Genomic DNA, 24,995 nt, shown 5'->3' with positions numbered 1-24,995 from the left:
CCTGCATGCAGGTGGAGAGGGGAAGGGAAAACATGGCAGTTCAGACAGACCTTCTGCTTGGAACATAATAGGAGCCATATCCCAAGTGTCTCTTAAAAGCACTGACCTCTTTTACAATGGTTCCATCCCAGTGGCTCTGTCACGTTTTTTTTTAGATTTTTTTTTTAAGTGCCTCTGCCACCACTGGTGGAGTCAGGGACAGAAGGAGTTTGCTGAAATGAGGTTGATGACGTACAACAGAACAGAATATAGACATGAAGAATAGAATACCATGAAGTGTGACAAATGTCACGTAGTCTAATTAATTGCGCCATTAGGACAGAATCGGTGTGATAATGTATCAGTCAGCCAACTGGCACTTTAATTTATGAGCACACCTGGTTACAATATTATGACAAAATGGCATGACGTTTTATTGCCACATGGTTTATTCGGGCCGGCATCGATAGATGAAGCAAGAGAATTCACCTTTAAATCACAGGTTTCTTTATTTACACAACCTTGGCTTCTCTCTTCACAACAGATGGCATGGCAATTAAATAGTGTATAAGAAACACTGCTGCCTGGGGAATGTGTGGTGCTTTTGAATGTAGATTGAGTGAAAGAAGTGGGGAAGGGGGGAGAGTGTTGGATATGGGACAAAGATTACCTCTCTCTGTTGATTGAAGGCTCCCCCTTTCTCCTGGGAAAACATCACATGGCCCAAGCCATTGCAAACCATTTAAATGCATAGAAAAAGCATCTATGTTGGTTGCTCTTGAGCCGCATGCAGCACAGATGCACACGATGCTACCACAACAACAGGCAACAGCAGAAACCTCTCCAAAGAACAAACGGGGCAATTGACATCATTCCAATATTTTCTTTTTCTTTTTATGAATCCTCTTCCTGATGAAAGACTATATTTCTGGATCTATGTAACATTGTTTGTGATATTGATTCCAAATTTGCCCCGATATTATTGCCCTGACCTATTTCTAATCTCTCATGTACACTCTCTCTCTCTCTCTCTCTCTCTCTCTCTCTCTCTCTCTCTCTCTCTCTCTCTCTCTCTCTTCCAGGCCCAGACCATGGGGATGATGACAGAGTACTACCACTACATCTTCACCACACTGGTAATGCACCACGCCTCTTAACCCATTCTGACCTGAGATCAGATTCATACGAGGTTTCCGCCGGACACACACTGGTCTGATGAACCCATTCTGACCTGAGATCAGATTCTAAAAATGTCAGTCGTTCTTCGATTCTTTCAAAAATAGCAGACCTACAAGCTCATAGCGCGCCACTCGGTGGCGCGATATGAGCTTGTAGATCTGCTATTTTTAAATAGCTAAAGCATAACATGATGCTGACACCAAAATGGGTGCCCGGTCAGAATTGGTTAATGCAAATCCAGGCACACTTGTTCTCATCGCGCCACCGAGTGAGCAATTGATGAATGGAGGCTAATTTGCCAACAGCCTTTTGGATCCGGTCCATAATATCAATGTTGTTTGACAAACTGGCAGCATAATGGAGTCTTCAGCGTAAACAAAGATTCTCCTACGGGGTAAAGTCAACAGAAATCTTTGAAGAGGCGCAGATTAAAAGCAACAGATTGGACGTCAGCACGTAGGCCTACTGAATGTCTCTTCTGAGGTTGAAAATGGCACAAACTGAGAGAAATAAGCTTGTGAGAGCATGCAGTGACAGAGATATTATGACTGGACTGATTGGTGCTATATTTTTTAAAGGTATATTCAGTGATTTCACTTAATTCAAATATCACTTATTTTTTTGTTTTGTTGTGATAATCCTCCCTACTATAGAGTGTGCTGGCCATATAAGGAGTTCCTCCCTGTCCCCAGTTAACCCCTGGGGGTCAAAAAACCTTAGGTTTCGTTTTTGACTCTCTATCCTGATTGGACGAAAGGCTGGGTCCCACAGCCAAAAACGAAACCTAAGGTTTTTTGAGTGAAATCACTGAATATACCTTTAAGTGAGTAACAATTCCTAAATTACTCAGACAAGATCATTCATACCGTACCATATATCTAATTAGTTTCTTTTCTATTTCTACTTAAAATGTGTGTGTGTGTGTGTGTGTGTGTGTGTGTGTGTGTGTGTGTGTGTGTGTGTGTGTGTGTGTGTGTGTGTGTGTGTGTGTGTGTGTGCGTGTGCGTGTGCGTGTGCGTGTGCGTGTGCGTGTGTGTGTGTGTGTGTGAGAGAGAGGGGGGGGGGGGGGGGGGAGGGGCGGAGGTCATCTGAGTAACATGTCTAAAGATTACTGTGAAAGACCCCTCATCTTTTCTCAAGTGTATGCTTTGTGGATAGTGCAGCCATCAATCCCAGTGGAGCCCTGCACAAGGCTAATGACAACATAGATTCTGCCTATCTGGCGACAAAGGATAAAGCAGCAAGAATGAATACCTCCTTGAATTGTACTGCTCTGATCTCTCTCTCTCTCTCGCTCAGTCACTCTCTCCCTGGACTCGGCCAGTCTGTTATATAATATAATATAATATATAATATAATAAATGATAATATGACATGGCACACACAGGGCCAGGCATGACGTGTGCTATATCGTTCACGCTCTGCAGCGTGGCGGTGGCATTGTTCTGCCGTGCGTCGTACTATAGCGCTACCAATGCCTTAATAGTGGAACCCAAAGACCCTTTTCCCTCTTGCCACACCGTGGCAGTGCAAGAAAAATAAAGCATAACTATTTATTGAAAGATTTCTTTTGAAAGTATCATTTGATATCATGTCGCTGCAGCGATCACATTTTTCATCATAGTCACAGCACTGTGGAATCCATCTAATGCTGCAATATAATATGCATTGTCACATTCACGTTGATGGACACACTATTATTAAGGAGATTATACCTGGTGGCTTGATTTGATCCAAAATGATGAATGCGTGCATGGTATAGGTGGTGATACAATTTCTTCCCCACCCAGATGGAACTTGGTGATGTCTGTATTTTATCTTAGGAGGGAGAGGTAAATGCCGAATTATTAGAGCGTGAAAAGGCAACGGCAGGTATAGAGAGGTACAGGGTAATAACATCCTTGTCCTCTGAAATGAGTCTGTCATACTGTAGCTTCAGCCTCGCCACCCTACAGGGTTATCTCCAGGAACCAAGGCTGAGAACTGTGATGTTCGGCACCTCTGTATCACTTGTTTATGCACTCAGAGATATATTGTGTACACAGAAAGTCTCTAGAGTATAATGCATAGGTGGGCGAATGCTAAAGTAGCACTGCTAAAAATGGAATTTGCAAATATTGCTTGCTATTTATGTGACTGAAGTCAGCAAGTAGATTAGATAGGTCATTGAAAACATAGCTTTTTTTTTTTAATAGAGGCTCAGAGCTACAGAATGAGTTATCACTTGTCTAGATTGACGTGTTTTGTAAATATACCTTATAGAAAGTCAAATTGGAAACAGTAAAGGCTATGCCACACTTTTGATTTGGAATGATTTCTCAGCTCAAAATACACCTTTGAAAAACTTGAACACGCTGATTGATGGCCATGCGCCTTAACGCATCAGTAGTGCCGGTCATTACACCTCTGTGCAGGATTGATTGATTGATTGATTGAAATATTTATTAACAGTTTGTAGAATTTACAGTACATTTTAAGCACAAAACTCAATATAAAGACTGTTAACTGTGAGTGGACGACCCAATTAAGCATTACACTTGTTTACAACAGGGTCCACATTGTTCAATTCATCAAAATGACTCTGTGTTGGGTCACTTATACAGTATATAATTCTCTGATAGCCTAAAATGTGTTAATGGCAATGCAGATGTTCGGAATAATAATGAAATCGTGCAGAGAATTTTAACGCCACTGGGAATAATAGTGACCTTCATTCATAAAAGAGTGTATGGCATGTGATGGTAATGGTAAATGGGGAGCAACAACAACCAAAAGAACATTTTAATAACTGGAGGCAAAGTGTGTGTCTTACATGTTCCCATTGACGCAGCGCTAACCCCACAGGATGCAAATTAAATATCTATGTTCATTTCCAAATGTCTCTTTAAGAGCCCCCTGGCCCATTTTGACGTGGCATGTATTGACATGCGACCTCATACTTCAGCTACAATCTATGTCCCAGTCAGACATTTTGGTGTCTCAGATTTAATTGATGTTTCCATTGCCAACGGTTTAACAGTTGCATTATTAATATGCTTCAGGAAAATCAGATTTTCTCTTTTTCCATTTCCTTTTAGACTATGCATTTTATTTTACTCATTTTTTAGCGAACCAGGGCATCGAAGATAAGCTCAACTCATATTTTGTTTTCTCATTCGGATAAAAACAAATATTTTACTTCTATTTACTTTGTCATCCGATGGTGCCATGAACCAAAAACAGCAGATCTACAAGCTCACAACACGTCTCATTGCAACGCACTGTGATCTTGTAGATGTACAATATTTGGCGAACACCATTACGAAGGGTTATTTTATAAGCATATACGTATTAGTTATTCACAGTTGCTGTCAAGGATTTTATTTAACCCATTCTGACCGGGCACCCATTTTGGTGTCAGCATCATGTTATGCTTTAGCTATTTAAAAATAGCAGATCTACAAGCTCATATCGCGCCACTCGGTGGCGCGATACGAGCTTGTAGGTCTGCTATTTTTGAAAAATCGAAGAGCCACTGACATTTTTTGAATCTGATCTCAGGTCAGAATGGGTTCATCAGACCAGTGTGTGTCCGGCGGAAACCTCGTATGAATCTGATCTCAGGTCAGAATGGTTTAACTGATAACAACATGTGCTGATGCTGTATAGAAAAGCATGGAATTGTAACCTGCTGAATTGCCCTCATCTTCCTACCATACGTGAGGCCAATACAATGGAAAGCAAAGGTCACAGCAGCGATCCCGACAGAATAACTAAGAACCCATCTTTCTCTCTCTCTTAAAGGACCTGATGGCCATCGACCTGGAGCCGTATCGCTTCTGTGGCGTCAACATGACGGGCTTCCGCATCCTCAACGTGGAGAACCCCCAGGTCGCCACCATCGTGGAGAAATGGTCCACGGAGAGGCAGATACCGCCCAAACCGGACTCGGGTCTCCTGGAGGGCATCATGACGGTATGTTTTATTGACTCTTTAGTATTGGATCTGCTCAGGATGTCCATCGATGCCAGGGCAAAAAGAATAGCAGCAATCATGTTACATTCAGAGTTTGTACGTTGGTTTTAAGCACACACTGACCCCTTTTCCACCGGTTGGTTCCCAATGGGAACCGGTTCAGTTCTTTTTGGTTTTTAGTCCATGAGCCAGAGCTCCAAAATTGATGGGCAAACTATACCCTATATTAAATTGTTTATAGGATCAATACAAGTAAATTAATACATGATAACCCTTCCACAGTAGTAGCTTTTTCATATTTTTGATTATTTTGCATATTTTCCTACATAATGCCTCATTTTCATATTTAAAAATGTAAAATTTGTAATACAATAAATCATTGTCTTCGTGTAAGTACTCAATTGGGGAAGTTTAATGGTGATAACAATCTAATATAGGTATGGTTTTGCCCACTCAATTCATAATTAACGTTTCAATTTTGGAGCTACGGCTCATGGACTAAAAACCAAAAAGAACTGAACCGGTTCCCACTGGGAACCAACCGGTGGAAAAGGGGCCACTGAGGTGCATGAAGGTGTGTGCATGGCTCCTATACTTCTAACCCCCAAAGTTGGCCTTGAGCAGGTGTAGGCCACCACGTTTCCTCTGATACACAGTCATCAGCCACTTATCACCTGACTGGAGTTTTACATGGAGAGCAACACGTGCAAGAACAGGCCCCTCACAGTCCCGCTTCCCTGATGTGCATCCTGATGTTTTCAAGTGGGTTCAACATGGCCCCACACTGTCAGGCTTTAGCATTTGTGTCCACAGAAGTAGGCTTTTGAATTAGAGTGTGACCCCCCCTCATGCAAACATTAAGTGCATTCATTAGAGGAGTTAAAAGCAAGAGTGAGTGGGGCCATAGCTTAGCGAGTAGAAATGTAAGGCTGTCTGGTAATCAGAAGGCCACCAGGGTTAGAACACTAACCCCTAACAACTCACCTTGACCATCTGAGCAGCCATCAGCTGGGGCGAGCTGAAACAGAATTTACAGAACGGCATTAATACCTGAGGTCGATTCTACAATTTACAATTTGGGCATTTAGCAGACGTTCTTAATCCAGAGTGATTTACAGTAAGCAAGAACAACACATGGTAATTCATCAAATAGACAGAAATAGTCATCAAGGATCATAACAAGTAAGCTAAGAACCTAACATCCGTCTAACAGTAGAATATCTGTACAATGAAACTATAAGTATACACTATAGAGCGTCGCAGTCCCTCCCCCTTTCAGAACAACGAGTGGCCCAGGAAATAAATCCCAATGCATTTCTCCCATAGGCATTTCTTAAAGTATTTATTTAAAGACGGTTACGCCGTGGACAAAGCCAACTTGGATCATGACAAATCATGACAATGAACACAATGTTTTGGGCCGATCAAATAATTTATAAGAAGAAAAACAAAACAAATAGTGTTGTCTCCTGCCTTTATTTTCTTCTTTCTAATGATTTGATCGGCCCAAAATATTGTGTTCCATTGTCATGATTTGTCACGATCCGAGTTGGCTTTGTCCGCGGCGTAACCCTCTTTAAATAAATACTTTAAGAAATGCCTATGAGGAAAATGAACGGCGATTTCTTTTCCGGGTCTCTCGAGGGGGCGGGACTGCGACGCTCTATAAAATGCCATTTCTATATGTTATCTAAATGACATAATTGTAGCCTTTGCATATGCCTGCAGGGTCGTCAAATTCCTTCAAACAGTTTTCTGAAAAACATATGTTGCTATATAGTCGCGATTCCACAATCTCGGAAATGACATATTCTTGAAAACTATATATATATAGCCCATTCTGACCGGGCACCCATTTTGGTGTCGGCATCATGTTATGCTTTAGCTATTGAAAAATAGCAGATCTACAAGCTCATATCGCGCCACCGAGTGGCACGATACGAGCTTGTAGGTCTGCTATTTTTGAAAAATCGAAGACACTTTTAGAATCTGATCTCAGGTCAGAATGGGTTAATAATGAAACTGTCAGGATGTAATAGACATTTATAGAATCTGATCTCAGGTCAGAATGGGATAGACAGAAAACTAGAAGAGCTGGTATATAGTGACCCTAAGAGATAAAATCCAAAAGGGAAGCACGCATATCTCAGAAAAAAGTTTGACGGCTCCCAATACGTTTATTTAGAAGAATCAACGTTTCGACCCTTCCCGGGTCTGTGTCAGGAATGAGGACACAGAGAAGTATAGGCGTGCATTATATACAAGTCGACAAGCTGTCTTTGCAATGAGGGTAATCAGGGTAATCAAGTAACACACCCACCACATCTACTTAGAGAGGCTGACATACAAAGTTGTCAAGCCCAGGAAGGACTAGTAGAAGAATGCTTTTAAATGATTTAGCCATCAGCTGAAATAATCTTTGCCCTTTATTCCAGACAGATGCAGCTCTGACCTATGATGCGGTCCACATTGTGTCCGTCTCCTACCAGCACGCCCCACAAATGACTGTCAACTCGCTGCAGTGCCACAGGCACAAGCCCTGGAGGTTCGGAGGACGCTTCATGAGTTTCATCAAAGAGGTGATGCGAATGTTCTGTCTGTCTGTCTGTCTGTCTGTAGTATTTTATACTCAGTTGTGTCGCTGAAACCAGCCGATCTACAAGCTACCAACACATCTCATCCACTACATTTTGCGTGCTTATAGAGCTTTTATTTCCAGGGTGTCAATGTCGTACCACTGAGCATAAATGATGCCAAAGATGGCAATTCCTGAAGATAACGCTTCTGACGAGTTTAAAGTGCATGTGTGACCATGCCCTAATATTATACATGAGGGTTATAGTCACAAAAAAGATACAGCTTTGGCAGACAAACTAAGAAAACTAGAACAGGGAACATAATACACATACCTGTACATTTAACTGTGACAATACAATGCTAATATTATTAAGGCATGCTTGGCATGCCTCCAGGCAGAGATTTGCACTCTACTGAGCGCACTGTAGTATCCATGTAAAAAGCATCCACACCCACACAAAAGCCATGACAGACATGTCAAAGCAGTGCTGTTGTCACCTTTGTGTAATTCCCGGTATCCATAACCTATTTTCCAGATGGCACCTACCTACTGAAACCATCTTTGAAAGCACAAAACTTGTAGCCTATAATCGGCTCACATTCTGTTCAATATGAGACTCGAAGAGTGACTCATAGTCGAAGAATCAGGCTTGTTTTAAAATAGTACTGCTGTGAGCAAGCACAGCAAAGCTCACAGAATTCAGTTCAGTCTGACCGGGATAAGTAAGTGTAGGTAGGGGTTACCTCCATCAGCACCGAATGTAATTGTGTGTGTGTGTGTGTGTTGCGCATGCAAGCTTCAGTGCCTCTGCGTGTGTCTGTGTCTGCACGTGCATGTTTCTTTCTGTCGGGGTGGGTTTGCAGGGTATCAGGGGATGGTAATAGGGGGCAGTAATGTGTTTTTCCCCTCATGGGGAATCAGGCAAAGGAGATGGTTGTTAATTAACTCCATGGTCTGGAGGGAAAGCGCGTTGGAGGCGTAAAATGTAATTAAATAAAAAGGGAAATACAGCCCTTGCTGATTGTGTTTGTGTTTTAGGTGTACGGGCGTGTGGGTGTGAGTTTATTTTCAGTGAGTGATGGGGAGTTATAGAATGTACAGTATGTGGGCTGGTTAGTTTTGTTTTGGACTATGTTTGTCCATGCTCATCTGCTCATTCACAATATGGCATTGGCGCTGTCAGGCAGAAGCCTTGTATCTCCATGCTTTAACTTTTTATGTTTTTTTTGTTTGTTTGTTTATGCCCTACTTCTTTGTCAAAAGTATGTGACATGTGAGCTTGTAGATTGGCTAAAGTCTGTCAATTCACAGTAGTGCAACTCCAGTCGTTGCCGCCCAACAGTAAAACATTAAAGACATCAAAGATTAGCCGCATGCCAAATATTCATTAAGAACAATGAAAACATCGTCTTGAATAGCGATGCTGTCCGATGACCCTGAAGAAGGCAGCGTCGTTGGTGGTGTATTACCGTTTTTTATTTCATGGCTTGGTTGAATGCTTGATTCTGATTGGTTCTAATTCTGATTGACCAGCGGTCTGTTATTTCTGGATAATGACCGCTCCGCTCCATAACCCATTCTGAACGGGATCCCATTTTGGTGTCAGCATCATGTTATGCTTTAGCTATTTAAAAATAGCAGATCTACAAGCTCATATCGCGCCACCGAGTGGCGCGATACGAGCTTGTAGGTCTGCTATTTTTGAAAAATCGAAGCGCGACTGACATTTTTAGAATCTGATCTCAGGTCAGAATGGGTTAATCAGACCAGTGTGTGTCCAGTGGAAACCTCGTATGAATCTGATCTCAGGTCAGAATGGGATAACAGACCGATGCCTATAATCAAACCCTCGGAGCACCAGCTGCGTGGCTGCGCCCCGCTGATTTACTGCTGTTTCCAACATGGCAGCCATGTAAACGCACACACAATGTCATTATTGTAGCTAAACCCATTCTGACCTGAGATCAGATTCATACGAGGTTTCCGCCGGACACACACTGGTCTGATGAACCCATTCTGACCTGAGAACAGATTCTAGAAATGTCAGTCGCTCTTCGATTTTTCAAAAATAGCAGACCTACAAGCTCGTATCGCGCCACTCGGTGGCGCGATTTGAGCTTGTAGATCTGCTATTTTTAAATAGCTAAAGCATAACATGATGCTGACACCAAAATGGGTGCCCGGTCAGAATGGGTTAACATTGCTCTCAAAACAAAATTGAAAACATTTGAGCGAGAAATAGACGAAGCAGTGCCCGATAATGGGTTCTATTTGATCAACTCACTGCCTTGTTTTCCAACAGTTCTCCAGCCCTGCAGCTGGGCAGACGCAGCGAGCGAGACACTTAAGGAATACCTTATATTTTTGTTGTGTTTTGGGTCAATTGATTAACTTATGTTAGGTATAGCCATGTAATGAGCGGGATAATATCTGGCTAGGTGGTCATTGTTGGGATATAATTCACCTTCAGGGTGGTTAAACTCCCTGTTGGTGATTATCTCCTGACAATGACCACCTAGCCAGATATGATCCCTTTCTTATTGTTCTCTAGACTAGTCATTGGTAGCTAACTAGCCTACTCTTTGATGTATTTTATAAATATTTAACCAATGAAAATGATTAACTATTGATTACTAGAATTTCGCGGCCGCTCATCCCAGAGTTACTTTGCTGCGCACTATGGGAAGAAGGAAATTGCGGGAGTTGACTCCACATGTAGTAACGGATGGGTTATTAGTTATTATTATGTGTCCTTATTAGTGTAGTGTAGTGTAGTCAACACGTTATGGCTCATACACACTGCCCGGTATTTGCTCCGATTATGCTGTCGGGGAGCATTTTTGGCGCTGGCCGACAAAACGGCTGATCTGACGTTAAGCGGTGCCCAAAAGGTAGATCAGGATCTACCAGTATAGATCACAAAGGCTTTGCAGGTAGACCACATGACATGGCCCTAAAAATATATATAATTTAATATAAAAAACGATTTTTGCATCTGCCGCTTGAGATGACCTGAGATGACTTGATTGATTGACATCAAAAAGGGCCTGTCAGCTCAAACACACAATGCAATACTTGTTGTTGCGTACAATCATCAGTAGCAAAGTCAAATACCAAAAATAAAAAACAATGGGATGATAGTTTTATTTTGCTGGTCGTTTTGAAAGTAGCTGTGAAGTAAAAGAAAGTGTGGGCAGCCCTGGTATAGATGATTATATATATATATTCATTCCGTGGGTAAATCCCTGTAGGCTACCCACATATTGGTAGCATATTACCTATATTAGCCCAATATTGGCGTTACGCATTTCAGTTGAATAATGTTGTGTGCGCACGTGCGCGTGCGGAGAAAGACAGTTATTTAATGAAACTCAAGATTATAACGTCCTGTCTCGCTGCCTCCGTGTATAGGCTGCACGGCTATTCCTGTGTGTGTGTGCGTGTGCGTGTGTGTGTGCGCAATGAAAAGTACTCGGCAGGCGAAATGGCGAATTCGAACGGTGTAATTGTAATAGTTTGGAACAAACCAAGTACTGTGGAAGAGCAATGTTGACGTAACTAAGAGATTAGCTGAGTAAGCGATATTTTATATACAGTGATTTAGAAGGAATAAGCAAAATCGTGAGGCGAAGATTCCTCTCCTTCCTTGTGTTTTTCTCCTGCGGACAGGACTGTCAGGGAGACTCGGAGATCAGAGCAGCACAGGGGAGTGGCTTAAAAGACGGGGTAGTAGTTGCCAGGTTTGCGAATTGTAAGCGAGTCGTAGTGTGTGTTGAATGGCATTTGAATGGCATTTGTGGGCTTGTGAATGAATTTTCTCACATGTAATTTGTGCTCACTTGCATAGACCTGGCGAATTTAGCGTGGTGAAAGGGCAACAGTGTTCCGGGGGTGTGGGTGCTTCGGGCGATAATGTTTGTAGTAAACAAATGCATTGGCGGCGTGAGTGTGGAAGGGAGGCATTTTTAGTGGCAGTGCCAGTGTTTGGCGGGTGGTGTCGAGTGTTGGCGTTGGGCGCGATAGGAGGAGATAGCGTTGCAATACTGCGAAGGTAAGTGTGTGACGTCACTGCCGTGTGAGTGTGTGTGGGTGTAGTGTGTAAGATGGTGTTGTGGGTGTTGCAATGGCGACGTAGCTGTTGTGGCTTTGGGTTTCTTGCCATGTGTTGGGTACAACTTCTCCGATATAGAATAGATGACCAAATAACTACATTGGATGCAAGGAAAACCTGTTTATTTATTTTTATTACGGCAACGTAACAGTTTTGGACATACGAGGTTTGCACTACCGACAGAGACGATATTTGATATAAAATGTGTTTAATATGATATTAGTATAACATATAACTGTTTTTTTCCCCCCAGTCCCATTGGGACGGTTTGACGGGCCGGCTGTCATTCAACAAGACTACAGGCCTGCGCACAGACTTTGATCTGGACATTATCAGCTTAAAGGAGGATGGCCTTGAGAAGGTAAATCACCATTGAAGGGCTAGAGTGCCAGAACATCTATATTTTATGATGGACCTTTTGGGTTGCCATAGCAGCGGTCATCATGCACACATCTATCCCAAACCCTGTTGGCGTTGAATAACCCTAACCCCAAAAAGAAGAGAAAAAGGGGGCGTTGTGACATGTTGTGAGCTTGCAGATGTCATTGTACGACAAAGGGTATAAGGGCGTAAGTGGTTAAGTGCACAGGTGTCTCACACATGCAAAATCGACTTACTGTACAGTGCAAGATCAGAATAGAGTAAGGCTGTCACGATTCTCGATACGAATCGAAATTGAATCGAAATTGACGTTCGATTCAGTGTATCGAAATGACGCACCGAATCGCGATGTTTTATGTTTTTACTTCCGCGAGCGGCCGGGCCATTCCGCGCATGCATGCTTCCGCTGGGGGAGAAAAAAAAGAGACGAAAAGCCAGCTGTATCGGAGCCTTGCCACACACACACACACACACACACACACACACACACACACACACACACACACACACACACACACACACAGTCAGTCACACATGATTGAGCATGGGGAAGCATCGGACAAACACATGATTTCATTATAAACTGTAGGCCTACGTACCGGTAGATTTTCACCCAATGAAAATTTACACTTCACCGATTATAGGCCATTTGGAATTAGAACAATCGGTTGAAAATTGACCGAGAATAACACGATTTAAATATCAACTTTTTTGTTGCGCTGAGGACTTTTTGCGCCGAGGTGTTTTATAGTACTATACTTGTGAGGACCTGGCTGGTGCACGCCGCACACAAAAAGGGTTAATCTGCAAGCTCACAAAGCGCTGTCATGCAACACTTGGAGCTTGTAGATATGATACACGGATGACAATAAACACACAGAAGTGAGAGAACGAGACCGCTGTTGTGTTTTACCATGGCCAGTGCTGTTGTAGACAGCGACGACGATGACACACGGAAAGAAGTTTGGAAATATTTTGGCTTCCCAGTGAGTTATGATGGCACACGACGCATCGTTGACAAAACGGTTTCAGTTTGTCGTTTATGCTCCAAACGAGTGCCGTATCCCAAAGGCAACGCGTCAAATATGGGCCAGCATCTTAGCAGACATCACAAAGAAATCGATCTGTCCAAAGATGGTACAAAGACAACAACACAGCCAACTATTCTAGATTCTTATAGAGAAAAGCTCTCAGCTAATTCGCCCCGTGCTAAACAATTAACGCACAGAGTTGCGGTCTGCATAGCTGCAGACATGCGATGATGCGACCACTTTCAATGGTGGAAAACGCTGGCTTTCAGTATTTAATGAGAGTTGCAGAACCACGTTACAAAATGCCATGCAGGTCGCATATGACCACACGTGTGTTGCCTGGCATGTATGATAAAGTGAGGGCACAAATCACTGAAGGGCTGAGCCATGCAGATCAAATTGCACTAACTAGTATTCACACTTTGTTAGAGCTCTCATAGTCTTACCTGTTCAAACAATGTGAACATTCTACAAAGTAGGCTAGAATAATTTGTAACAGCCAAATAACGCAATTGTTTGGTTGAACTTTGTATTTAGGCCTACTATTTGTCTTTTTTCCCCTTTATTTTACTTACTTAGAGCTTAACAAGAATGTTACAAGTCATCTAATCTTAAAGAAACATTTAAAAAAAATGTTAGGGCATAAAACCCAAAGTTGTTAAACCTTTTATTATTCTCATTCTGATTTGTTATTTATAGAAAATAAAAGTGACTTATTGGGAAACAAGTGTTTTTCTTTACAAATCAAGATATTGGCCTAAATTATAATTATTAATTATATAGCCCTCAATGCTGAAAAAGGAGGTTTTAAAAAAATAGATTGAAAAAATCGAAGCAAATCGTGAGCTTCAAATCGAAAATGTAATTGAATCGTGGACTAGGCGAATCGTGATAGCGAATCGAACATCGAATCGAATCGTGAGCTTCAAATCGAAAAGTGAATTGAATCGTGGACTAGGCGAATCGTGACAGCCCTAGAATAGAGTCATCACAGTCACCAGACCTTACAAAATATAATAGTATATCAAAATGCAATAAAACTGTAAAAACATGTATAAAAATAAAACACAGACTTTTAGCTGTTGAGTTCACAAGCAAGTAGCCGTGGGAACCAATGGACAATGGAAACAAGTACCCAGGACGTTTTTATGTTATCTTTTTAGTCTGACCTTTTTGTTTAATTTTTTACCAATAAAGTATTCAATCAATCAACCGAACCCTTCTGAGTGCCAAACAGGGAGGCATCAGGTGCCATTTGTATAGTATTTGGTATAACTCGGCGGACCTCCCAAACTCAGGGTGGACAGTCTAACCACAAGCCACATTGAGCCACTATGAGTTCATAGTTTGGTAAAAAATGAAATAGCATTTTCAGTAGAGACTGCTTTTCTGATTGAGCGATGTTGTTTATTCCACAGAAGTGGCACATGATGGGGAAAAGGCTCTGCCACCTATACAGATTGCTTAATTATTATACAGACACAGAGGTAACGCATGTCTGTGATCTGAGCGCATACGGTGGAATGTACAGTAAGGCCTGATGAGGTCTGTTAGGTAAGATGGAGCAAACCCCATGAAGTGCTTTATCCCATTCTGACCTGAGATCAGATTCATACGAGGTTTCCACTGGACAACACACTGGTCTGATCAACCCATTCTGACCTGAGATCAGATTCTAAAAATGTCAGTCGTTCTTCGATTTTTCAAAAATAGCAGACCTACAAGCTCATATCGCGCCACTCGGTGGCGCGATATGAGCTTGTAGATCTGCTATTTTTCAATAGCTAAAGCATAACATGATGCCGACACCAAAAAATGGGTGCCCGTTCAGAATGGGTTAAACAGTATGTGATGTCGGAGGCTTTGGAGCATATTCTATCTCAAATGAATGTATACATTACGGCTGAATCTTTCATATTGCAACATAAAATGTGTCTCTTAGTCAAAGGTGTCAGAGAGTGCAAGATGATTACTTGAACTCTTGGTATTTTGAAGACAAATCCCTACAGGCTGTACAGTAAGTGGAGGACTATAGTTCAGCACTAAATGCATTTTGCGCTCAACATAAGTGAGAGGCTCCATTAACAGTAGCATGAATATGAAATATGAAATATTAGAATGATGTGGCTTTTGATGCGCAGAACATAATGCAAATCTGACAGTATCATTTACCTCCTAACAAGGAAGGAAATTGGCTGTTTCAACATAAGCATAAATTAGTGGTTCATAAAGCAAATTGGATTAGGGTACACATTAGGGTGTTAATTGCAGTCTCTTAATGGTAATTTGAGGTGATGCCTTAAATGCAGTTTGATGGTAATGGGGTGTATAAACACTTTTTCTTTTCTTTTGACGAAAAAGAGTAAGGGGGAAAAAGGAAGTGCAAGGCTGGTAATGTAGAACTTATTGTATTATGTTGTCAGGGAGAGGACCCCATGGACTATAACAGCTTTGTCTACAAGAGGTTTTTCATACATTATGCATACATCAAATAGGGATAAGTTCCATTATGACTCCCTCAAGCTCTCCCTAAAGGCTGACAACTATAATATCTAGGGCTTTTCAGCTTGTAATGATGCTGCGCAAGAATGGAGCTTGTGATACGGCTAATTCTCTTCCCATGCACTGACATCTTGTCCTGAATGCTGCACGTATGTGAATTTGTCTCACAGCCATTTTGTCTTTTTGATGGCATGTATGTCTTTGTCAAGTTTTACAAGTATCCAGCTGTGCTCAGTGGATTGTTAGGATTTTGTATGCATATCCATAGAATCGGCTTTTCTAGGCTACTTGAGCCTGGAATTGTGGACATGTTCTGACTAATCCAGTGTAATTGAATATTAGCCCAAGTTTGAGCTCATCCTGAAATAATGAAGGGGTTTCCAGAGTGGCATTTTCACATAATATTATACTGAATATACTCAGAGGGAGGGACCGATGGAGTAGACATGGAGAGCTTTCCCTGTAGTCGCATGGGTAAATAACATGAACATTGCTTCTGTGGCTAATCGTGTTTAATGAATTGAATTAATTGTAATTGGGCACAATTAGAAAGAATGTTGCAAAGTGGATGGCATTTTACAGATAGTTTTTAAATACTCTCCTCGAGTCCTCTTTGGCAGTGTGACAAAGTGTAACTAATGTGTAAATTACAGCATATGCTTCACTCTGGAATTGGATAAGACATTTTTCATGCTGTCTGTTATAGGATAGTGTGTCTTTAAATGGATCCACCTCAAGCACAAGCCCTTGTGAATATTAAATGCTGTGTGTGTAGTTAGTTATATGGAGGAGCGAAGAGGGGGAGAGATGGTAGGAGAGTTTGGTTGGAGAGCTTCAGTTGCAAACCGAGATTGTTAGCGACAGCCACAGGACTATTTGTGGTAATGATATGTTCCTGCAATATTCAGAGCTTTTTGCCCGAAGGCTACTCTCATATATAACTCCCTTTATTTGTTCAGATCACTTGGCTTATCTTAGTGCAATTACTCATAGCAAAACTTCTCCCACATTGTAATCCGGTCTTTCATGCCAAGCAACCCCATGCTGTTTCAAAATTAATTGAAGCCATTTGTGTTTTGCTATACTCCTCCTCGTCCTAAGGGCAGAACACTGCAAAGATACAAGACCTGAAATAGCCACGTGAACACACAAGGACGCTTATTGGGGTTGTTATTTTTAATTCAGTTGCGTTGGGATTTCTCTCGTCAAAAGCAGATTATGAAACAGTTTGAAGCCATACAGCCTACACATGGCTTTGCCAATACGCATTTTTATTTCTTGAGATGTGCCCACGTGTATACAATGAATGCTGGGCAGTATTTGAAATACATGTATTTGAAATACGTATTTGAAATACTTTTTTGTATTTTGTAATTTGTATTTCGCTGGGATGGAAGAAATGAGATGTATTTTGTATTTAGATACATTTTTTGACCCAGTATTTGTATTTTGTATCAAAATACATTTTCAATGTATTTTGCCCATCAGAGATGGGCAGTATTTGAAATACATGTATTTGAAATACGTATTTGAAATACTTTTTCTGTATTTTGTAATTTGTATTTCGCTGGGATGGAAGATGTATTTTGTATTTTGTATTTAGTTTAGATAATTTTTTTGACCCAGTATTTGTATTTTGTATCAAAATACATTTTGCCCATCTCTAGTATACACATCAGGAACAGAGCATGTGCAGAGCATATTAATGAGTGAAGGAATGTTGGTCAAGGTGGATGAAGTGGGTTTTCAAGAGCCTTCTCAACCAGTATGTGGTACTATGCCCACCTCTTGAACCCCAGTGTGTTTGTTTTTGCTTGTTAATTCTGTACTTATTTGTCATGTAAATTATATGTGTTGCATTTCACCAATGAATTGGAATCATGTCTGTCCCAATTGGCACAATAATGTCTACTTGGACTGAAGGATGAACTGATTAAAAATAGGTGGTCAAAGAAGATCATATTTGTGTGACCTCAAAACACGTTAAATTCATAATAAAACTGTGATGCAGTCTATCTAGTTGAATCAAATTTGAATTGGATGGAACTTATTGGTTTCTTTTCACTAAGGTGCTGTAGTTGAGTGATTTGGTTAAGACTTCTTATTTAAAACTGGTCTAAATTTGAAGCTAGTTTGCCAATGAATATGCCAAACTAAAGCAAGAGGCTATACATACCGTGAATATTGTATATCCTTTGTACTCTTGATTAAAAAAAGGTAACTCAGCCAATCAGCTAATCGTTGCTGTTGGGCAGAAACATTTAATCGCCATTTTTGATTTAATAATTTCTTTCATTTTCTAAATTAATGTCCTACTTCGTCACACAAAAAAAAAAAAAGGGTCATAACGCTTCGCATCCCAATGCATTGCTTGTAGATCTACAATCATTTTCTATTTTTGAAAAGAATTTAAGTGGTTATGTATGTCTGGTTTTAGAAATGTTGAACCAATATTTGAAGAGCTTTTGACCAAATTAACTACATTGGTTCCATTGGCTTAAAAGTAACCATTTTGGACGTTGGACAATTAAGGTTTCTGTCTGACACAGACCGTGATCCTACTGGGAGTGGGTAAGGAAAATACTTTACTGTAGCTACTGTTCATGGCTTTCATGTTCTGCAGGTGGGGAAGTGGAGTCTAGCTGGAGGACTCAACATCACAGAAGCGCCTAAGCGCAAAGGCATGAACATCACTGATTCCCTGGCTAACCGTTCCCTCGTCATCACCACCATCCTGGTATGTACAGTAGAACAGTTTCATGTCAATGAACAACCCCCAAACTAATACATCCCCCATCTGAAAAAAGAACAACAACAATATTTTGTGCTAGGAACTCAACATTTCCATATTTCAAACATTTCAAGCTCTCTGTCTACTGAGCAATCTTTGTTCCTACTCTCACCTATGGTCATGAAGTGTGGGTCATGACCGAAAGAATAAGGTCGCGAATACAAGCGGCCGAAATGAGTTTTATTCGACGGGTGGCTGGCACCTCCCTTAGAGATAGGGTGAGAAGTTCAGTCACACGAGAGAGACTCGGAGTAGAGTCGCTGCTTCTTCGCCTGGACAGGAGCCAGCTTAGGTGGTTCGGGCATCTGGTTAGGATGCCTCTCGGGTGTCTCCGTGGGAGGTCCTCGAGGCACGTCCCACTGGGAGGAGACCCCGGGACAGACCAAGGCGCAGTTGGAGGAAACACATCGACTCACTGGCCTTGGAACATCTCGGGATCCCCCAGGAGGAAGTCACTAATGTTGCTCTGGAGAGGGAAGTCTGGAGCTCTCTGGTGGAGCTGTTGCCCCCCACGACCCGACTACGGATAAGCGGTTGAAGATAGATGGATGGATGGATTTTTCACAATATTTTGATCTACACGCTCATGTGTCACATCGTGTCACACGACGTGTTGTGAGCTTGCAGATCAGCTCAAATTGTTGATGTACGTATATGTTTTAAAGTGGTTAAACTGAGTTTGATGGTGTATTTATTTATTCGGACCCCCTGGAAGCCCATACAAGGAGCACCAGTTTGAGAACAAGGTTTCAAACTGACAACAATAACATTCTAAATCATATTTTTACATAGACCATAAAGCATTGTGAATCTCCATATAAATACTGTGCATAACTGAATAAGGTTTTAGCACTATGGCATTATACTATTTCACTTGCATGTTTAGTTTTTTAAATTGTACTCGGCTATTATCATGCCGTTCACCAAAAAATATTTAAAACCTTTTGATAAGCATCTGTGTCATTTTAGATTTTGGATATTCAAAAATAGCAGCTATACAAGTGCCACGCTGCAAGCTTGTACATCTACTACTTTTGAACAATTTAGAAAAGTCTTGAAAGTGTGAGAACTACTGATTTATCCCTATTCTTGAAAAGTTGACAAGCAAACGCATGAAGGAAACACCCCATTTACCAGCTCACAGTATGTATGTTAGTAGTAGTATATAGCTGTTTTTCGTGAAGAGATTGGTGTAGAGGCGAACAAGTGTAGGGAGGAGAACAAGTGTACCCCTGGGGAACACCCCTGGGGAACACAACCCTGACCTGAGATCAGATTCATACGAGGTTTCCGCCGGACACACACTGGTCTGACGAACCCATTCTGACCTGAGATCAGATTCTAAAAATGTCAGTCGCTCTTCGATTTTTCAAAAATAGCAGACCTACAAGCTCGTATCGCGCCACTCGGTGGCGCGATACGAGCTTGTAGATCTGCTATTTTTAAATAGCTAAAGCATAACATGATGCTGACACCAAAATGGGTGCCCGGTCAGAATGGGTTAACAAAGTGTACAAGGTTTAGGACCGAGCAAAATAGAAAAGGAGGAAACAACAACGTGAGATACTGCACTGTGTTCAGTTTCATTAATTACATGCTCGGTTTGAAATAAACAGGTGCCCTCCCCCAGCACTCGCATTGTGTTAATTTGTAGATCCTGTTTTGTTTTGTAGGCGTACTTAAGGCTGTCACTGGAAGCTTGTAGATGGTTCTTATTTGCAGAGATATCAGGGTGGCGCTGACACATTAATGGTCCCCGTAGGCCCCTTTTAGACAAACACAACACTGATAAACACCGTCATTATGCCCGGATTGAACCACTATAGCCTGTTATTATTACTGAGTGAGGTTTGAAAAGGTATACAATTAATGCCTATCTGGTAACAGCAGCCATTTCAATTCTGTCTTAAAGAAAAGCAATGGAATGAGGATTCAGGTGGTTTTGAACTGCTACTAAATCGGGCATTAATATGCCATTGGCTGTGGATATTTAATGAGTCTCGAGTTTCACTGAGGTGTATAGTGGTTCAACTACATTTTGCACAGCGCTAAAAGTTTGATAAGGACCATACTAAGTTTAGGCACATTTTGTGATACCCCGCTATTTTGAGAGTCTTTTAGGAATCATCCGTTTTAGATAATAAAAACTGCAACCGAAGTTCTAAAGAGGGTTTTCTGCTCTTGTATTAATCTCAACATTTTCATTCAGCTTAATGACATAGCATCAAACCGATTCAACTGATGCGTGAACACGACGTCTGACAGTTTTATAGTGATAACATCTTAGAGGAGATTAAGACACTTAATGTGTTTTTCTCTTTCACATTAATTGTTTGCACTCCATTGCCTGTAATGTCTCGATCTGTGCAGGCCCCCACCACCCTCCTCTTTCTGTTATGTACGCGCATGCTGTGCGACTGTGCAGGGTAAAACCAGTGTAAAACTCTTTGATTTGAGTCCAAACCTTGGGGAATAGCAAGAATTGGAAGGCTGGAAACAGATGGTAATGGCTTTTCGCCTTACCATGCAAACTTTTTGATCAAGTTAATTGGACAAGTTGAACAAAGTTTGCGGGGAAGCGCTCACTCTCTCTTTCCAAATACACCGCCATCAAGTATTCATCAGCTATTACTTATTTAAGAGGCCGTCCTAATTGTAATGTCCAACTGGCTTCATAATTGGGATGGCAAGCAATTAAAGATGCTATTCCCTTCACTTATGGTGGTTTTGGACATCCATATTATGTCTGGTTAAATACCACACTAGTACGCTAGCTTGTAAAAGCTATTCCTCAAAGGCATCAAACATCAAGACAGTGCAAACAGTACAGTGCATTTAAGTGATTTCCATTTTATTTCCGCATAACATATTTTCATATCAGTCCTTCGCTTCTTTGTCAATGAAACCCCCCCAGCCCCCCACCCCCGTGAAAAGAATAATGATTTTAACCCATTCTGAACGGGCACCCATTTTGGTGTCAGCATCATGTTATGCTTTAGCTATTTAAAAATAGCAGATCTACAAGCTCATATCGCGCCACCGAGTGGCGCGATACGAGCTTGTAGGTCTGCTATTTTTGAAAAATCGAAGAACGATTTTTTTTTTTTGAATCTGATCTCAGGTCAGATTGGGTTCATCAGACCAGCGTGTGTCCGGCGGAAACCTCGTATGAATCTGATCTCAGGTCAGAATGGGTTAATAAGGGAAAAACTGAATGTGTGCATCTTTACTTAGAGTCACATAAGCCATGGATGGGAAATACAAAGCAGAGGTCACCTTCACAAGAGAATGAATTACTCTGCCTCTAAGCAGAGTTTTTAAATTATACGTCTAGCCATTGAAGGCAATAAATTGCATTATAGGTCATGCATAAATGGACCGCCGTGTGTTGAAATGCTCAGTGGGGTGCGCAGTCTATTTGGCAGAAGGAAAATGTCGACGGCTAAATAAAGGAAATCGTTTATACTGTAAGCTATATTATTTCGTATAGTCACTGTCAGTGGTTCTGGTTTTGGCCTCCCTTGTAAGTCCGGTGACAAAGCGATGAAGACAACATCACAGGCATGCTCTGTTTCACTGCAGCATTCTGTTCCCAATCAAGCTTTTTTATGACCCAAATTATGAGCATCGAGCCGGGATATTACAGCGCAGTAAAGACTGTCATCTCCCTGACCATAAACTGAACCGACCTGTGCGCTGACAGCATGGGTCAGTGGGAAGTTGTGTGTATGGGGGTTGACAGGGGCTTTAGTTGGCTCAGCGTGACAAGCACTTCAAAAACAATAGCACTCCCTTTCTGTGTGTATCCCCTTTCAAATCCTATGAACCATAGTATGGCATGTATAGTCATTTGACTCATTTGCGATACATTTTCACAACAGGGAGATACAGCTCGCACTGGAAGCAGCTCAGCTCCCCTTTTAGACATGTCGCTAATGTAAGAACAAAGCTAAGCACTCGTACATATCTTAACACGCTCTATAGCCACATGCCCGAACTTAAATCTTTGCTGTCGCTCCCTGTTAAATGCAACAGTGACTCTTCAGCTCAGATCACTTTGCCTCAATTAAGGTGCACGGCGCCGAAACAAATTGAAAAAGCTGACCTCGACGTTGGTTCCCATTTGATGTTTCGTGTCTTCGCAGGAGGAGCCATACGTCATGCTTAAGAAGTCTGACAAGGCGCTGGTCGGCAACGACCGCTTCGAGGGCTTCTGCATCGACTTGCTGAAGGAGCTGGCCAACATCCTGGGCTTCGTGTACGAGATTCGCCTGGTGCCTGATGGGAAATATGGCTACCAGGATGACAAGGGCCAGTGGAACGGCATGATCAGAGAGCTGATTGAACACGTGAGTCATATACTGCATTATTGGATCAGCACAAGTACCACTGCTTTTTATCACACCTGTGACCTTGAGGACCTTGTCCTTCATGCACCATATAATACGTTTCACTTTTGTAATCCCACGCAAACTCTTAATGCAAATAGTTGTGAAATATTTTATCTTAAGTGAACTGACCCAAAGATGATATTGAACTGTGCAGGTTATGTCTTCCTCAGGCATAGACGGTGATAAAGATATGATTGAGTACAGGACATGGTGGAGACAGCAAAGCTGTCAGTAACATTTATGGCACGACTCTGTCAAAGTTGCCTTCAAGTTTCAAAGTCTGTTGATGTCATTGATTGAGACACAAACCCTCAGCTTTGAGAAATAAATTAATAAAATAACAATAAAATAGCAATGAACAGGTAGGTATACGGTACTGTATATGCTTAGTATGCAGCACAGTCCACATCAGCAATTATAATGTTGGCAGATCGTGAAGAATCACTATGCTAAAAAGAAAACCATCAAATGCCAGGAAACAGGCCTTGCATTGAAAGCAACAATGACGGTCCTTGGCTGGCATTTCATAACAGTACCTCTCATTGCCCTCCCTCTGTCCTCGGCCCTGTCGGGTCAGCACTGCACTCGGCTGGAAAAGTTGTAATAGCTTAAGTGGCATTTAGAGGAGAGTCTTATGGCATGAGTCAGTGGCTAGGTGCGGAGAAGGGTAGGAAAGGTGGGCTACCGGCTACCGCAGCAGCACTTTATCCCCCCCCCCTACCCAAAGCTTTTTGCTAGATCTGTGCTGATAACGGTAACCTTGAGGGGGAACAAATGGATTACTGGAGGTAGAAAATGCTGGCAGCAAATGAAGATGCAGGCATTCATCATGAGTAGACGTTCACTTTGGATTTCAAATTAAAAGTTATGAGTGGTCAGAGAGGAGTATGTCCTTAATATTTTCATTTCATTCTCTTTTTTATCCTATATAAAAGTGGCTGTTAAGAGGGACGCCCGCTGGCTTAGTGCTCCAGGCACATACCACATCAGCCACATACCGCTTAGTTATCTTATCTTATGATAAGATTCTTTAATAAAAGATTGTTGGTATTGCCATTTGAAAAATCACACCTATAACATTGAAATCTTTGGTACCTCACAAGTGTCTTGTTCAAAGGCATTTTCGTCTTTTTTTTTTTGTCCCTGTGCCAATTTTCCAACCTTTTTGAACCTGTATGACTTTCCAGTCACATTCCCACTACACATTATAACCAGTGTTTGATATGTTTCCGTGAAAGCATGCTTTTTTTAAATCATTTTTTCTTGTCGTGTCCAGTGACTCATGACGCAACATGTCAGCTTGTAGATTGGTTGGTGTTTTATTTATTTATTTTCTCAAATCAAATCCTGCAAATACACATGTTGTGAACATGGATTTTAGTCTAAACACACGATTCTTATTTACATATCTGATTAAATTCATGCTTTTAATTGACATTTTAATTAGAATTGAACCCTAGTCACCTAAAGTAAAGTAAGTGGATTAATTAACCGCTGTCCGTGTAGGAGGGACTTAATTCACGAATAATGCAACATTTTCAATCGCAAAATTAAACATTTATATCGTCGCTGTCAGGCAGAAACCTTGTAGGTCCGACCAAAACGGTTCCTTTTTCATTGTTTACGAAAAAGAAAATAACATTTAACAACTGTGAAAATAGCAAGGTTAGGATTAGCGGCGGAAACCTCGTATGAATCTGATCTCAGGTCAGAATGGGTTAAAGCGGGATGCTTCACGCGTGTCATTGGAAAGATGGTCTTGATGAAGCTACAGTAGTAAAAGGTATCTGGGTTTAAGGCCAGATATCTTGGCTTGTGTGTTTAGAGGTGTTCTTCTTGATCTTGGTACTCTACTTAAGGTCAAAGATCTTGATAGTAGTCTTGAAGAAAGAGGTCTGTGTCCTGCGCGTCCTGTGTCTCGTGTCCTGTAGATTCTGGGGAATTGAGATCGTTGGAGATGCCGAGTGCGTTGGTTGGCATCTGTTAACCCATTTTGAACGGGAACCCATTTTGGTGTTAGCGTCATGTTATGCTTTAGCTATTGAAAAATAGCAGATCTACAAGCTCATAGCGCGCCACCGAGTGGCGCGCTACGAGC

The 24,995-nt window shown here is 41.5% G+C and overlaps 1 protein-coding gene across 1 annotated transcript in view; it reads left to right on the top strand.

Moving 5' to 3' along the window:
- grik3 (glutamate ionotropic receptor kainate type subunit 3) overlaps positions 1 to 24,995 on the top strand; it is a gene marked incomplete at its 5' end in the record, with an annotated part of 133,602 nt that overhangs the window by 72,447 nt on the left and 36,160 nt on the right. Inside the window, 6 exons of the mRNA XM_083760264.1 lie at positions 1,062 to 1,115; positions 4,942 to 5,112; positions 7,548 to 7,691; positions 12,055 to 12,162; positions 18,339 to 18,452; positions 22,652 to 22,855. Coding sequence (XP_083616390.1) covers positions 1,062 to 1,115; positions 4,942 to 5,112; positions 7,548 to 7,691; positions 12,055 to 12,162; positions 18,339 to 18,452; positions 22,652 to 22,855 — 795 coding nt within the window. The remainder of the gene's footprint in view (positions 1 to 1,061; positions 1,116 to 4,941; positions 5,113 to 7,547; positions 7,692 to 12,054; positions 12,163 to 18,338; positions 18,453 to 22,651; positions 22,856 to 24,995) is intronic.

The sequence above is a fragment of the Protomyctophum parallelum genome (assembly GCF_964188405.1).
Source record: "Protomyctophum parallelum genome assembly, chromosome: 3".
NCBI classification, from domain to species: Eukaryota; Metazoa; Chordata; class Actinopteri; order Myctophiformes; family Myctophidae; genus Protomyctophum; species Protomyctophum parallelum.
This window is presented reverse-complemented; position numbering and strand designations above follow the sequence as displayed.